The 12934-nt window shown below is 37.5% G+C and overlaps 1 protein-coding gene across 1 annotated transcript in view; it reads right to left on the reverse strand.

Annotated features, from left to right (window-relative positions):
* The window catches only part of CACHD1 (cache domain containing 1), a 227047-nt gene that overhangs the window by 100432 nt on the left and 113681 nt on the right, over positions 1 to 12934 (reverse strand). The window contains exon 3 of the mRNA XM_023210311.2: positions 12465 to 12613. Within this exon, the coding sequence (XP_023066079.1) occupies positions 12465 to 12613 (149 nt within the window). The remainder of the gene's footprint in view (positions 1 to 12464; positions 12614 to 12934) is intronic.

Raw genomic sequence — 12934 nt, forward strand, 5'->3', positions numbered from 1 at the left:
GGCTGATTCTACAAAAGGAATACTATCCCAATATTAACAAGTTAATAAAGCTAGAGTGTAAAGACAGATATCTACATCATCACACCAGATAAGTCAAGTCCCCAGAAAGATATTATAGATAGATTTTCAAATCTGGGCCTTCTTTGAAATTGCTTTGGTATTTTTCACAATAAAAATGCACAAAATGGTTTCTGCTTTGCAGCTAAGACAGGTTCTATTTCTTAAAGCTGGTAGAGTCTGCTAGGCAGTTTTCTACAGAGATCAGATTTTAAAAAGAAAGAAAAATCACAAAACCATCTCTATTTAAAATCCATAAAAGGCAGCTGGTGAAATTCAATAGCATAAGCAGTGAGGCAGGTTTCCCATTCTTCCTTCAATGGAGGTCACACAGAAAAATGCAGGAAGCTAGATTCTCAGCAGATCCAAATGCAGGCACTTTCTGCTACAAGGGTACTCAGGAAGACTCCTAAACATAAAGACATCTATCTAACACACACACACAAGCCCACACAGGGAAATGATACAAATTGCTGCAGGTCAGCCAATTTAGAAAGTTTAGAGGGTCATCTAGTAACCTCAAGTAGAATTCTGAGAAGGAATACACAGTTTAGCATTTCACTTGGCAGATGACCCACTCTAATTTTACTACTGGTCAGAGTACCATTAAAAGAAAACAGCATTTGGAATCAGGAAACCTAAATTCCAAACCCAGCTCTCCACTAAGTCCTGCCATAACCTTTCTTTCTTTCTTTTTTTTTTTTTGAGACGAAGTTTTGCTCATGTCGCCCAGGCTGGAGTGCAATGGCACGATCTCAGCTCACCGCAACGTCCGCCTCTGGAGTTCAAGCGGATTCTCTTACCTCAGCCTCCCAAGTAGCTGGGATCACAGGCGCCCACCATCATGCCCAGCTAATTTTTGTGTTTTTTGTAGAGATGGGGTTTCACCATGTTGGACAGGCTGGTCTCGAACTCCTGACCTCAGATGATCCACACACCTAGGCCTCCCAAAGTGCTGGGATTACCTTGCCATAAACTTTCTAAACCTATTTCCTAATCTGTGAAAGTGGGGATGAGGGAAGTGGGCAGAGACAGTTTCTACCCCACCAGGTTGTTCCGAAGAACATATGAAGAATGTAATGTAAGTAACGTGATGTTTAAAGAAGAACAGGCCTAAAAAAGTATTTCACTGAAGTATAAACATATGTAACTAAGTTTTCATAAATACAAAGCTTTCTGTAATATCTTTGTTAAATGTTGAGCTTAACTCCAGTCCTCTGGTACCAATATCCAGAAAGACTATCTGTAACATTTAGTTGGCCTGCAGGTAATAATAATTTTTAAAGGCATTGGAAATGGAAGTGTGAGATAAGGCAGTGAAAATGACTTGAAAGACTAAGACTTGCCATACAACACTTCATGGGCATAAACACAAAACACATCTTCATAGAGAAATAATACGACTTGCAATAAATTTAAACTCAGTTGTTCAGGACCAAGCTTGTCACATTATTTGACCTTGTGACACAGAGATAACAAAGGAACAAAAGCTATAAGCACCTAAGTCACAATATCTTATTTCTCATAAAAACAGTAATAATAAGAAATAAGATGTATATAAGGTTAACATTTTATATCATATTTTCCATGTGCACTACCTTAAAATTGGGTTAGAAAAAAACAGGAGTTGCCAACTTATGGGTCAGCTGTTATGTCTTGAAACATTCTGTACAAACCTATACATTAACACAACATTAAAAGTAGACATCTCAAATTTCCCTTTTACCTGAACTGCCATGCACATGACATAGTTATGGGGTAAAAATATTTGTGGCATGAAAATAAAGAAGTTGTGGGATGAAAATAAAATGCTGCTGCAGGTTAATCTCAGTTGCTTAGCAAACACCTCCCAAGAATGATCTACGTGCAACTCCAAATCAGCATGTTTATACTGGATCCATCATTTTCCTCCTAAAAGTCTTCTTTTGCTCCTAGTTTCACCCTTCAGTTAATAGATTCCCATCTCCTAAAATGCTCAATTTAAAATTTGGAGCTGTCATTTCTAATCTTCCTCCTTACCAAACTCTCCAAGAAAACCTAGTTGCCATATTCCACATATTGTACATCCCTATTTTGACACTCTATATAATGTACCAGTCCCTGGACATCTTTGCTTTTGTACATTTGTCCCTTAAGGTATCATTACTTTGTCTGTGATTATCTAACTGGCCCAACTTGACAAGCAACTTGCCTTTCTACCATCATTTATTCTTCATTTGCCAACTAATTAATTTATCCAAGACCTGACCACAGCTGTTCCTTGCTTTAAAACTAGTGCTTACTGAGAGAAATTTGTGTAGCTGACCTAGTGTTTCAAGCCCACCATGGTGTTTCTTTTATCCATCGTGCCAGCTGGGTCTTCCACCTCCCCATCCTCAATTGCTGTATGGACACTTGCTGTTTTCTGGTCTGAAGCATTCTTCCCCTAGATCTATCTGTGGAAGTTCTACTCTTCAAGGCCTTGACTACCACTTTTTCACCAAGCTTGAGCATTTGGAGGCCTTTGTTCATAATCTCTTCCTCCTCTAAAAGTCTTTGGATTTCTTTCATGACATTTGCCACAGACTGCCTTAGCTTACTCTACATGTGTCCTATGAGCCATTGAAGGTACATACTGTGTTATTCATCTTTATCCATCAGACAGTATCTAGTACAATGTCTTATACATTGACTGCCTTGAAGATGGTATAGACAAGTTGAGTTGAAAATGATACCCATGTATGCAGGTATTTGGGAATATATATTCCCAAATATACAAAATGCATATAACAAAATTATTAAGCATAACTGATAACTGAGATAACCAAATCAATATCAAACATGTTTCACATCAGAGCTTGTAATAACACTGTTCAGATTAAAACAATGACTGTTATCAACAGGCAAAAAAGTATTTAATAATATCGTTCAATTTCTGCCCAGAAAGGAAGTAGCTTGTTAATTCTGACAGCATCATAGTGACTGAGGCTCAAACACTAAAGACAAAGTCAGTTATACTACTACAAACTAACTCCTTTGGCAAATATTTATTGAGGGCCTATTTAAGCAAGGTATTGAATACAGTTGTATATGACAGGGTCCCTGAACTAAAGTAACTAAGAAAGATGAGAGAGTACATAAAGAACAAATATGCCTTAGCACCTGGTACCATCACTCTCAGTTACCCAAAATCAACTTTGGCCACCTATGATTCCTCCCTCTTCCAAAATTCAAGAAGTAGGAGCCAACATCCAAGTCCAGGCCTCCTCTTGCTCTTTGCTTACATAAATGAAATCAGGTAGGTCTTCCAGTTGTTACATGATTAAGAAGTGAAATTCCCTTAAAGTTCAGGTCTCACCATTGTACTCCCTTTCTCAAGAATCATAAATTAACTCCCTCATTCAAGCAATCAATATTTATTGCGTGTCTACTATGTGTCAGACCGTAGATATAGAAGCAAAAGAAAGATAGACATTGTTCTTTACTTCACTTATGGAGCCTAAACCCTACTGAACAGAGTTTAAATTCTCTAGCCTAGCATTTGAGGATCCTTATGATCTAATATTGATCCAACTTCTTAGCTGCCTCTTCCATCATTTGCTCCATATACAAGTCCCTCTTCAGTGCTCCTGGTCATTTCTAGGCATGGGATCTCTTCATATTAAGCTTCCTCTCCTGGAAAGCTCTTCCTCCATATCTCCATATATTCAAATCCTTTTCCTGCTTAAATACCCAGCTGAAATATTTCTTCCATAAACCATTCCACAAGCCTTTATTTTTTCAAATGAATGGATGAATGAGTGATTTAAACTCTGTGAGTCTTGCTGCATATCATCTTTCATCCCCCCATAAGGTCACTCTCAAAAATATAAAAACAAACTCTCTCATGGAATCCAGAATTTATTAATTTGAGCAGTAGGAAAAGTTGCCTATAATGGCAAATGGCTCCAGTTTAAAAACAAACAAACAAGCAAACTTCTAAGGAGTTTGAGGAAAATTAAATCAGTCTTCAAAGTTGGAAGAGTCTCTGAAATATAGTTCAAATTGTTCATTTTACAGTTGAGGAAACTGAGGACCAAAGACTTTAAGTGAATGTCCCAAGATTACACGGCAAAGTGGCAGAGTCCAGGCCCATCCACTCTTTGTACTACATGACTCGGGTATAATTTACATCACAACTGAACTTACTGCTTATAATACTTCTTTTGCACCAGAGTAGTTGCAAATAAAATAAAAAGACTTGCCTCTTCTTAGCAATGAGAGAAGCTCATGCTTGAGTTCATTTTAAAAACAAATAATTAAAAAACAAAACAAAACAGAAAAACCCCTTGACTTGAAGCTAAGTCCCTTAAGAATAGAAATTGTATCTTTTAAATCTACTATAAATTCCTAAAGAGCTAAGTACAGGAACCTGAACATTATGGGTCAGCATGTTAATCATCAAAATTAAAAACAACTCTCTGAGTAAGTTACCTCTGGCTCATATGATGTCAATAATACTTAACGAACTTGAAATCCTATTATAGAAATGTATACAACATCTAAATCACGCCACAAAATACACAACCAATTTACAGGGAAAAAAAGAATCACTCAAATGCTGAGATTCCTCTCCAGGCAGCTCAGTAACTTTTTTAAGAGAAGCAGTGCAGGAGAGTATGGTAGAAAGTTCTGTAAGTGAGAGTTTAGCCTTCTCCAGTCTAAATGTGAAGGTTAACAAAACCTTAATTTTAACGATAGGTTTAGCAGTATAATTTTCTACCCTTTCTAAAGACAAAAGGGGTAAAAGGGCAGGAGGGATAATTTGGCTGGGCTATGTTACCCGGATAGGTTTGGCCAAACACTATTTTAGATGTTTCTGTGAAGAAAATGTTTTAGATGAGATTAACATTTAAATAATAGGTTATGAGTAAAGTCGATTATTCTCTGTAACATCAGTGGGCCTCATCAATTGAAGGACTTAGAACAACGACAGACGTTCCGTAAGCACGAAGAAATTTCCCTAGCAGACTCCCTTTGAACTCCAACTGCAACTCTTGAGTCTCCAGCTTCAGCCTACCATATATTTTGGACTTGTACCTCCACAATCCTAATTCCTAACAATAAATATTCATCTCTGTGTATGTACACACACATACACCCCCTATTGGTTCTACTTCTTTGGAGAACCCTATCTAACACGGTTATAATGGTGCTATTCATGAGAATTATTATGATCAGGAGCCTGTGTTCTTGCATCAGAACCTACGTTAGTTGCTTTGTCTGCAGCACAATACCCTCAAGAGGCTGAATAAGATGGGATTCCTGAAATCATGTAATTCAAGTGGGTGCCAGCTGGAAATGCACTAAATTTGTGTTCTTAGAAGATGAGATGAGTCCTATATGCTTTCCACACTGACTATATCAATCTCAGTGGATGCCTCAACTCAAAGAGCTCCCTGTAAAATAACAGGAATCCAATTTGACAATGGTTCCAAGAGTTTCTTCATTTTTGGAATCAGTGAAGCTTTTTAAGTCTCCCCTGAGAGAATTATCTATTCAGCTGAAGTCTTCCAGCTCCAGGTGACTGACTTCAGAGAACCTTGGAAACAAGTTGCTTACTTACTCTAGCTCCATCAGAGCATCGATTTGCTCATCAAGCCAGACATAGATGCCTTAATGTCAGTTCTTATCATGATTAGTCAATTAACATGCATTAACTAAATGAGGATAACAGCACTGAACCCCACTTGGAGATACAAAAAAGAATAAAAATCTAAATTAATCTTTCCAGTATTTCCTCCCTAGCTTATTCTCCCCTTTGCCCCCTTCTTTTTAAATAAAGACACCAAAAATTAAAAAAAATAAGAATACCAACAGGTAGTAAAATCTACAGAAGAAATTGGGGAAAGAAATAGATACATCAATCAAGCGATGTGGAAAATAAAATTATTGATCTGGGTGTGGTGGCTCATGCCTGTAATCCCAGCACTTTGGGAGGTTGAGGCAGGTGGATCACTTGAGTCCAGGAGTTCGAGACCATCCTGGCCAACACAGTGAGACCCCATCTCTACAAAAATACAAAAATTAGCTAGGTGTGGCATTTTCTTAGTAAGGCAAGATAGGATGTCACTACATGAAAGACTGGGGAATTTCTGACTGACAGCTGTGAATCCAAGTAGACAGAGCATGCATTTGACACCTTTTATTAAGTGCCATAGGTGTTTGGACTCCGTATTCTTGGTACTTAACTGTCCCTACTGATGAAGAATGCAGTAATCACAGCTACTCAGCAGGCTGAGGCATGAGATCGTGCCACTGCCCTCCAGACTGGACAACAGAGTGAGACTCTGTCTTAAGAAGAAAAAAAAAAAGTATTGATTTGTTTATATAAAAACCAAGGATCAGTAGGGCCTGCTGAATAAACAATAGCTTTAGAAGCACACATCAGAATCTCATCTCTGTGGAAGGCTGGGTTTCAGGGATAGCTATTCTTAGTGTTATGCCTAAAGGAGTTATATTCTTTAAAACTTGAGAGAATGAGAATGGACATTTTTAAGTTGGCATAGCAGGGAATGCACATGGATAAGACATTTTTCTTAAATCAAATCTTTTAACATTGTATGGTCTTTTCAGGTCAGGAATTGCAAATTCACATGCTAAGGTGGGCCAAACAGGTGATATAAATCAGGGAAATAGGCTGGGTATAACATATCAGATCAGGAACTCATCCCCTGTCTTGAAAGGGGAGCTGCTCTTCATGAAAGCAGACTGTTACTAAGCAGCAGCGTAGATCCAGTATTGCCAAATCTTCTGATTTTTCACGAGAAGACAGATACTTTGGATTTTTAAATTGCTAATCTTTCAAAGTTTAAATGTTGGCAACAGATTTTAAAATTTACAAATTTAAAAACCTTTAAAACACCTGAGGGCCGAAAAAATATACCTACAGGTCAGATACAGTCCATGGGTGTAATTATGCACTTGTTCACTCCTTGTGGGAGAGCCCAGGATCTCCTGCATTCCTAGCACCTCACTAAAGGAACACAAAGGGAGCTGCGAATTAAATTATATAAATAAATAAGCTCACTCTCAAAACCATGTTTTTTTAAGTGATACCATTGAAAATGAGTTTGTTTTTGATTAAACTTAGCCTATTTTTTTCCATATTGAAGAATGTGAATTCTTTAGACCATTCCTTCAACAACAAACATTGACAGAGTACCTAATCACTATGCAGCACCTTGTGCAGAATAATTAACTTTTAAGGCTCCTGTGCAAGAATTTTAAGAGTTGACTGGTCTGAGAAGGAAAGTATCAAACCCATCTGAAAAATTAATTTTCTGCCACTTTGCAGGTTCTCTCTGTTGTCATCATACTATAGCCTTCAGGGTGTATTCTTCAGAATGCTCTATAATAGAGCTCTTTAAAGCTCCTCTCTCTTCAGAACTAGGCATTTTATTTTTTAAAAATATGTACTATCAAGCACTAGTGAAGAAAACCAAATATGGATTATAAATCGTTAAAAATGAAAAGTTAGGCCTGAGACAAAAAGTAAAAATTAACCATTAGTTAAAATTACTTATAAAAACATTGTCTAGTTCTAACTAATCTTTAATATATTTGGAGAAGAAGCAAGGTCAATAGGCCACAGGCACTTAAAATGTTAGTAACAAACAGCCATCATACTACTGGGTCAGTGCTGGGTTAAAAGAAAAAAAAGTTCATAAGGCCCAGATGACTTAAGAATGAAGAAGATTCAGAACTAAGACTGGGGGTCTCTTATCTGAAGTCCAATTGCTTATATTTATTATAAAAGCAGTATTAATACATACACACATGGCAAGATAAAGTCCATAGGCATAAATCGTTTCAAAGAGTTTGCCTCATAGAACTATAATATCTTACCGTTTGGAAGGACTTTAGCAATAACCTTGAGTCCATTTTTCATGAATTTTAGTCACTACTACATCTCTATCACTTTCAAACATTTAGTCACATTCACTTAATGTTTTCATTTGAAATAGTTCAATTTTATTCAGCTACATTTCTTTTAAAAGAAACTTTGCTATTGCCATTAGAGAAAAAAAAAACTGTTAACATAGTGAATATTGAAATAAATACATAATCAAATTTTAAAAATGTCTAAGTACAACCTAAAAACATCTCCCCTATAACAACCATGTGAGTTGGGTACTCTCATTATCCTCATCTCCCTGATGAGGAAACTGAGGCTCAGAATAAGTGACTTCCAAAGGTCCACATACGAGTTCATGAGATTCAAAACCAAATCTCCCTACTATTAAAAAAAAGTTTTTAATCACATGCTTAAACTGCTTCAAAAGACTAGGAGATCTTCCTTCCCTCACCTAACTCCAACATGAAGTTGCTGAGATTCAAAATGGAGACATTTTTGGAAGGATTGGAATATAGGAAAGTGTCATCAGGGTGCAGTTGCTCAAGCATGGCTCAAGCCTGTAATTCCAGTACTTTGGGAGGCCAGCGTGGGTGGATCACCTAAGGTCAGAAGCTTGAGACCAGCCTGGCCAACATGGTGAAACCCCATCTCTACTAAAAATACAAAAAGTAGCTGGGCGTGGTGACGTGCCCCTGTAGTCCCAGCTTCTTTGCAGACTGAGGCACGACAAGCGCTTGAGCCTGGGAGGTGGAGGTTGAAGTGAGCCGAGATGGCGCCATTATACTCCATCCTGGGTGACAGAGTGAGACTCTATCTCCAAAAAGAGAAAAGGAAGGCATGAACTGAAAATGTGTTCAGCAGGCACCCCAGCCATTACAATACGTAGATAAGCACTTTCTGAGGGACCTGAGAATTTGTACCCTTGTTCACTCCAACAACATACTACGAACTCTTTCCATTTTTAAGTCTTCATTAAAAAACTGAGGTGTTCCTCTAATTTTACAAAGTGCTTGTGTTCAGCCAACGTTTAGAAAAGTATCAGCTCAGGGTTCACACATTTCACTGGAAAGTGGGCTCCATTCAAAGCCAAGTAGACACAGTATAATAGAAGCGAATCCTTACAGGCCGCTTCCTGTTGCAAAAGATCTCTGTTGTCAGGTATCTTTAAAATTTGTTGAAGGAGATTCCTTATATTGCTTATCTGTACATTCTCTGATTGTTCAGCTTTACCTTCAGAACTGCCTTGGTTTTCCAAGATCCACCCCAAGCAGTTCTTGGCTCTGTCAACTACTCCTGGTCAGGAGACAATACTGCATCTTCAGCATTCAGTGCAGAGGCCCCACCTCTGAAGGAGGAATATTCTCTCCTACTAATCTGTTTACTCGGTATGTATTTTTCTAGGGATACAGTTAAGGTCTCATGGATGTTCAACTCAACTAAATGAGAAGTTCCCAAAGGGCAGAAACTACATTTTATGTTTCATTGTATTAACAAAAAGTTGACCACTGGGTTTTACCAAACTAGATGGCTTCTGTCCCAGACCTGAACCCTTATCTCAACATATTCAAAATGGAAATCACTGTCTTTACTCCCAAACTTAATGCACACATGTGTGTTCTTGGCTTTTTGGCTAATATCAAGTGTAATGTATGCATGTCTGACCATTCTCACAGGTCAGCTTCAACAGCATGGCTGCATCTTACCATCTCATATATATGGATGTGATACAATTTTCCTAACTAATCCTCTATTGCTAGAAATTTAGAGTATTTACAATTTTCTCTATTCTAAATGGTACTACAATATTTTTCTTTACATGTTTATATTATATATATTTTTGTGATGTTCCTCCTAATGGCCAAATCAAGTAAGAGGCATATTTCTAAAGTTCATAAAATCATTTCCGATACAACCTATCCGGTATAGTTCTCTGCTGTGAGGAACCACAATACCTCTCTGCTATGTCACATTTTGCCCTGTTAATTACGCTCAATTTTTGCCACTCCACCACCCAGTAACTTAAACATTTCGAGAGAGTAGGCACCCTCTTACTCTGTCCTATATCAATTTAAATCAATTCAGATGCCAACAAATAGTACAAAAATTAAATACAAGGGCCAGGTGCTAGGGGTAAAAAAAGATGAGGTGTAATTCCTGCCCAGAACAGAAAGGGAGGCTGACTCACAACAAGGTCTGATACATTAAGTTCTACACTATTTAGAGATGTATGGAAATTACTAAAGGAATAAATATGAGAGAGCAATAAATTCTTCCAGGGACAAGATGAAATAAGGAGAGGAAAGAAAGAGGTAACTGGAAGCTATGAAGAAAAGGCAATTGTTGAGTTGCTCCTTGAAACATTCATAGAAATTCACCAGGTGGCAAGTGATTGGGTAGATTCACCAGTAGCAGCCAGCCGATTAAAATTTTGGGTTTTTCCCCCTCTAGAGCACTAGTTCTACTTAGGAATTTACGAAGATCCCCAATGTGCTAAGCCAGGATTGTTTAACCTTGGCACTACTGACATTTTGGGCAAGGTAATTCTTTGTCTTGGGGAGCTGTCCTGAATGTTACAGGATGTGTAGCAGTATCCCTGGACTCTACTCACGAGATGGCAGGAGCAAGTATTTCCTCCAGCCTTTAAGTTTGACAATTGAAAATGCGTTCAGACATTGCCACATGTCTTTCCCTAGGAGAAAAACACATAAATCTAGCTCTTACTATCTGTTCTCCCTGCCCTGAAAATGGTTTCTTCTTTGGGCCCAAAACCCAACTGGACCCTCATTTTACTTTTAGTTAGTGATAAGTTTGTCAAAACATTAAGTTACAGGTGCCCCACTATAAAAGATAATCTTTGATTATATCTGATATAGTTTGGCTGTGTCCCCAAATTAAATCTCATGTTGAACTGTAGCTCCCACAATCCCCGCATATCATGGGAGGGACCCAGTGGGAGGTGATTGAATCAGCAGGGTGGGTTTTCCTGTGCTGTTCTCGTGACAGTGAGTAAGTTTCATGAGATCTGATGGTTTTATAAAGGGCAGTTCCCCTGTACATGCTCTTTCCTGTCACCATGTAAGACGTGTCTTTGCTCCTCCTTCCCTTCCGCCATGATTGTGAGGCCTCCTTAGCCATGTGGAACTGTGAGTCCACTAAACCTCTTTTCCTTTATAAATTACACAGTCTCAAGTACGTCTTTATTAGCAGTGTGAGAAGGAACAAATACCTAACAAACAAAAATTGAAATGTTCACTCTGATATGAAGGTATATAAATATTTAATATTACAGTGAATACGTGTTTAGAACATTACAGTTTACAAAATATTTTCACGTTTAATTTCACTGAAATGTTCACAACATCCTGGAGTCTTAGTTATTGTTCTCTTTCCAGAAATAAAGACAGGGTTGCTCAAAGACACCAAATATCGAAAGACCATGTGGGTATTGAGTTGTTAGGGGTAGAATTCCTATCCAGACAGTCTCATTCCAAATTATATATGCTTTCCATTTAGCTTAGAGAACAACTAGTATGAGTTTCTTCAGGCCACAGACAGGGTAAGCCAGACAAAGGCACATCTTAACATCACATAAACGGATAAATAAAATGACTTGAGGATGCCCTGCTACCTACAAAGCCCAGCAAGAAATTATAATAAGTAAAAACTTGCTTATGGAAACAAAGCATCATTTAACCACCAAAAAAGTTATATCCATCCTTTGCCTAGCCACAAGAGCGTCTGTCATGCAAAGAGAGGAATAATAAATACTAATTAACATGTACATTCATATTTTTAAAATGTATTAAGGTCTTTTATTTGTTCTAAGTAGCACTAGAAAATAAGATTATTTTCCACACTGGTAGAAAACTGAGCATAAAAATAAACATTAAGTAACTTGATGAAGGATACACAGCTAATTAAAGACCAAGTCAAACTTAAAACTAAGCTCTCTGCACCTCCAGATAAGTGTTCTTTCCACTACAATTTCCAGCATCCCATAGCCCTATACCCCTCCAGATATGAATATAACTAGGCCAATAAATAAAAAATCCTCAACCATGCAGATACAAATCTGTTTCAATATGATCTGAAACCACATTTCCCATAGGAGTTTTAAAGATAGTATCTACTAAAGTAAGGAGTGGGAATTTTTGGTTACTCTTTTAAAGACAAAAGGCAGTCCTTTAAATTAAGCAAGTGACATGGCTTAATAGTTGACTCATGACAAAGCATTTCTAATTTTCTAGATTTCGATTCTGTACTCAAATAAATAGTTGATATTCCTCAACTTGAATTTCATCAGGAAAAAAAGGTGAGTAGGGAGGGTCCAGGAATTTCCTGGCTATAGAACACTAAATCACATTTCTTTAAAAATCACTTGTCTATCTAAAGATAAAGGGCTTATCTCAAATAGTGGGAAATAAGCTACACAATTTGCAATAAATAAACACAGGTATTTTGAATATGAAATGAAACATGTAAGCAATTCAATTTCTGGTTTATACAACAACAAAAAGTTTTAAAGTCTTACTCCATCATGGAAGGTGGGATAGTACAGCAGTCTTGAATTGCAGTTAGGGGAGAGGTTAGGTGAGCCGTATAGGATGCTTCTACAACTTGCTTGTTCCGATTGACCACATCCAAGTAACGGTTGAACTTCTCTCGGATTTTTTTGGCTAGCTGTGGGACGACAGTGAGCAAAATAAATCGAAAGTCCATGACAATAACTCATTGTATTTGTTTCCTAATAAACTAATAATTTGTGTCACAAGCTGCATATATTCATATTCAAGTAAAACAAACAACACACACCCAAGTCATATTCCACTGTGTGGGTTGAGATAAAAATTGCACAATGCCCAGAAGTCATAGAAGGATACTCAGACAACAGTAAAATTATATCTTCTTGTAACAGATGACGGCACGTTAAATAGAACAATACCTATCCATAAAATACCTTGCTGGAAAAAGGAAAACAAAGACTGTTGACATTATTGTCAG

The sequence above is a fragment of the Piliocolobus tephrosceles genome, chromosome 1 (genome assembly GCF_002776525.5).
Source record: "Piliocolobus tephrosceles isolate RC106 chromosome 1, ASM277652v3, whole genome shotgun sequence".
NCBI lineage: Eukaryota > Metazoa > Chordata > Mammalia > Primates > Cercopithecidae > Piliocolobus > Piliocolobus tephrosceles.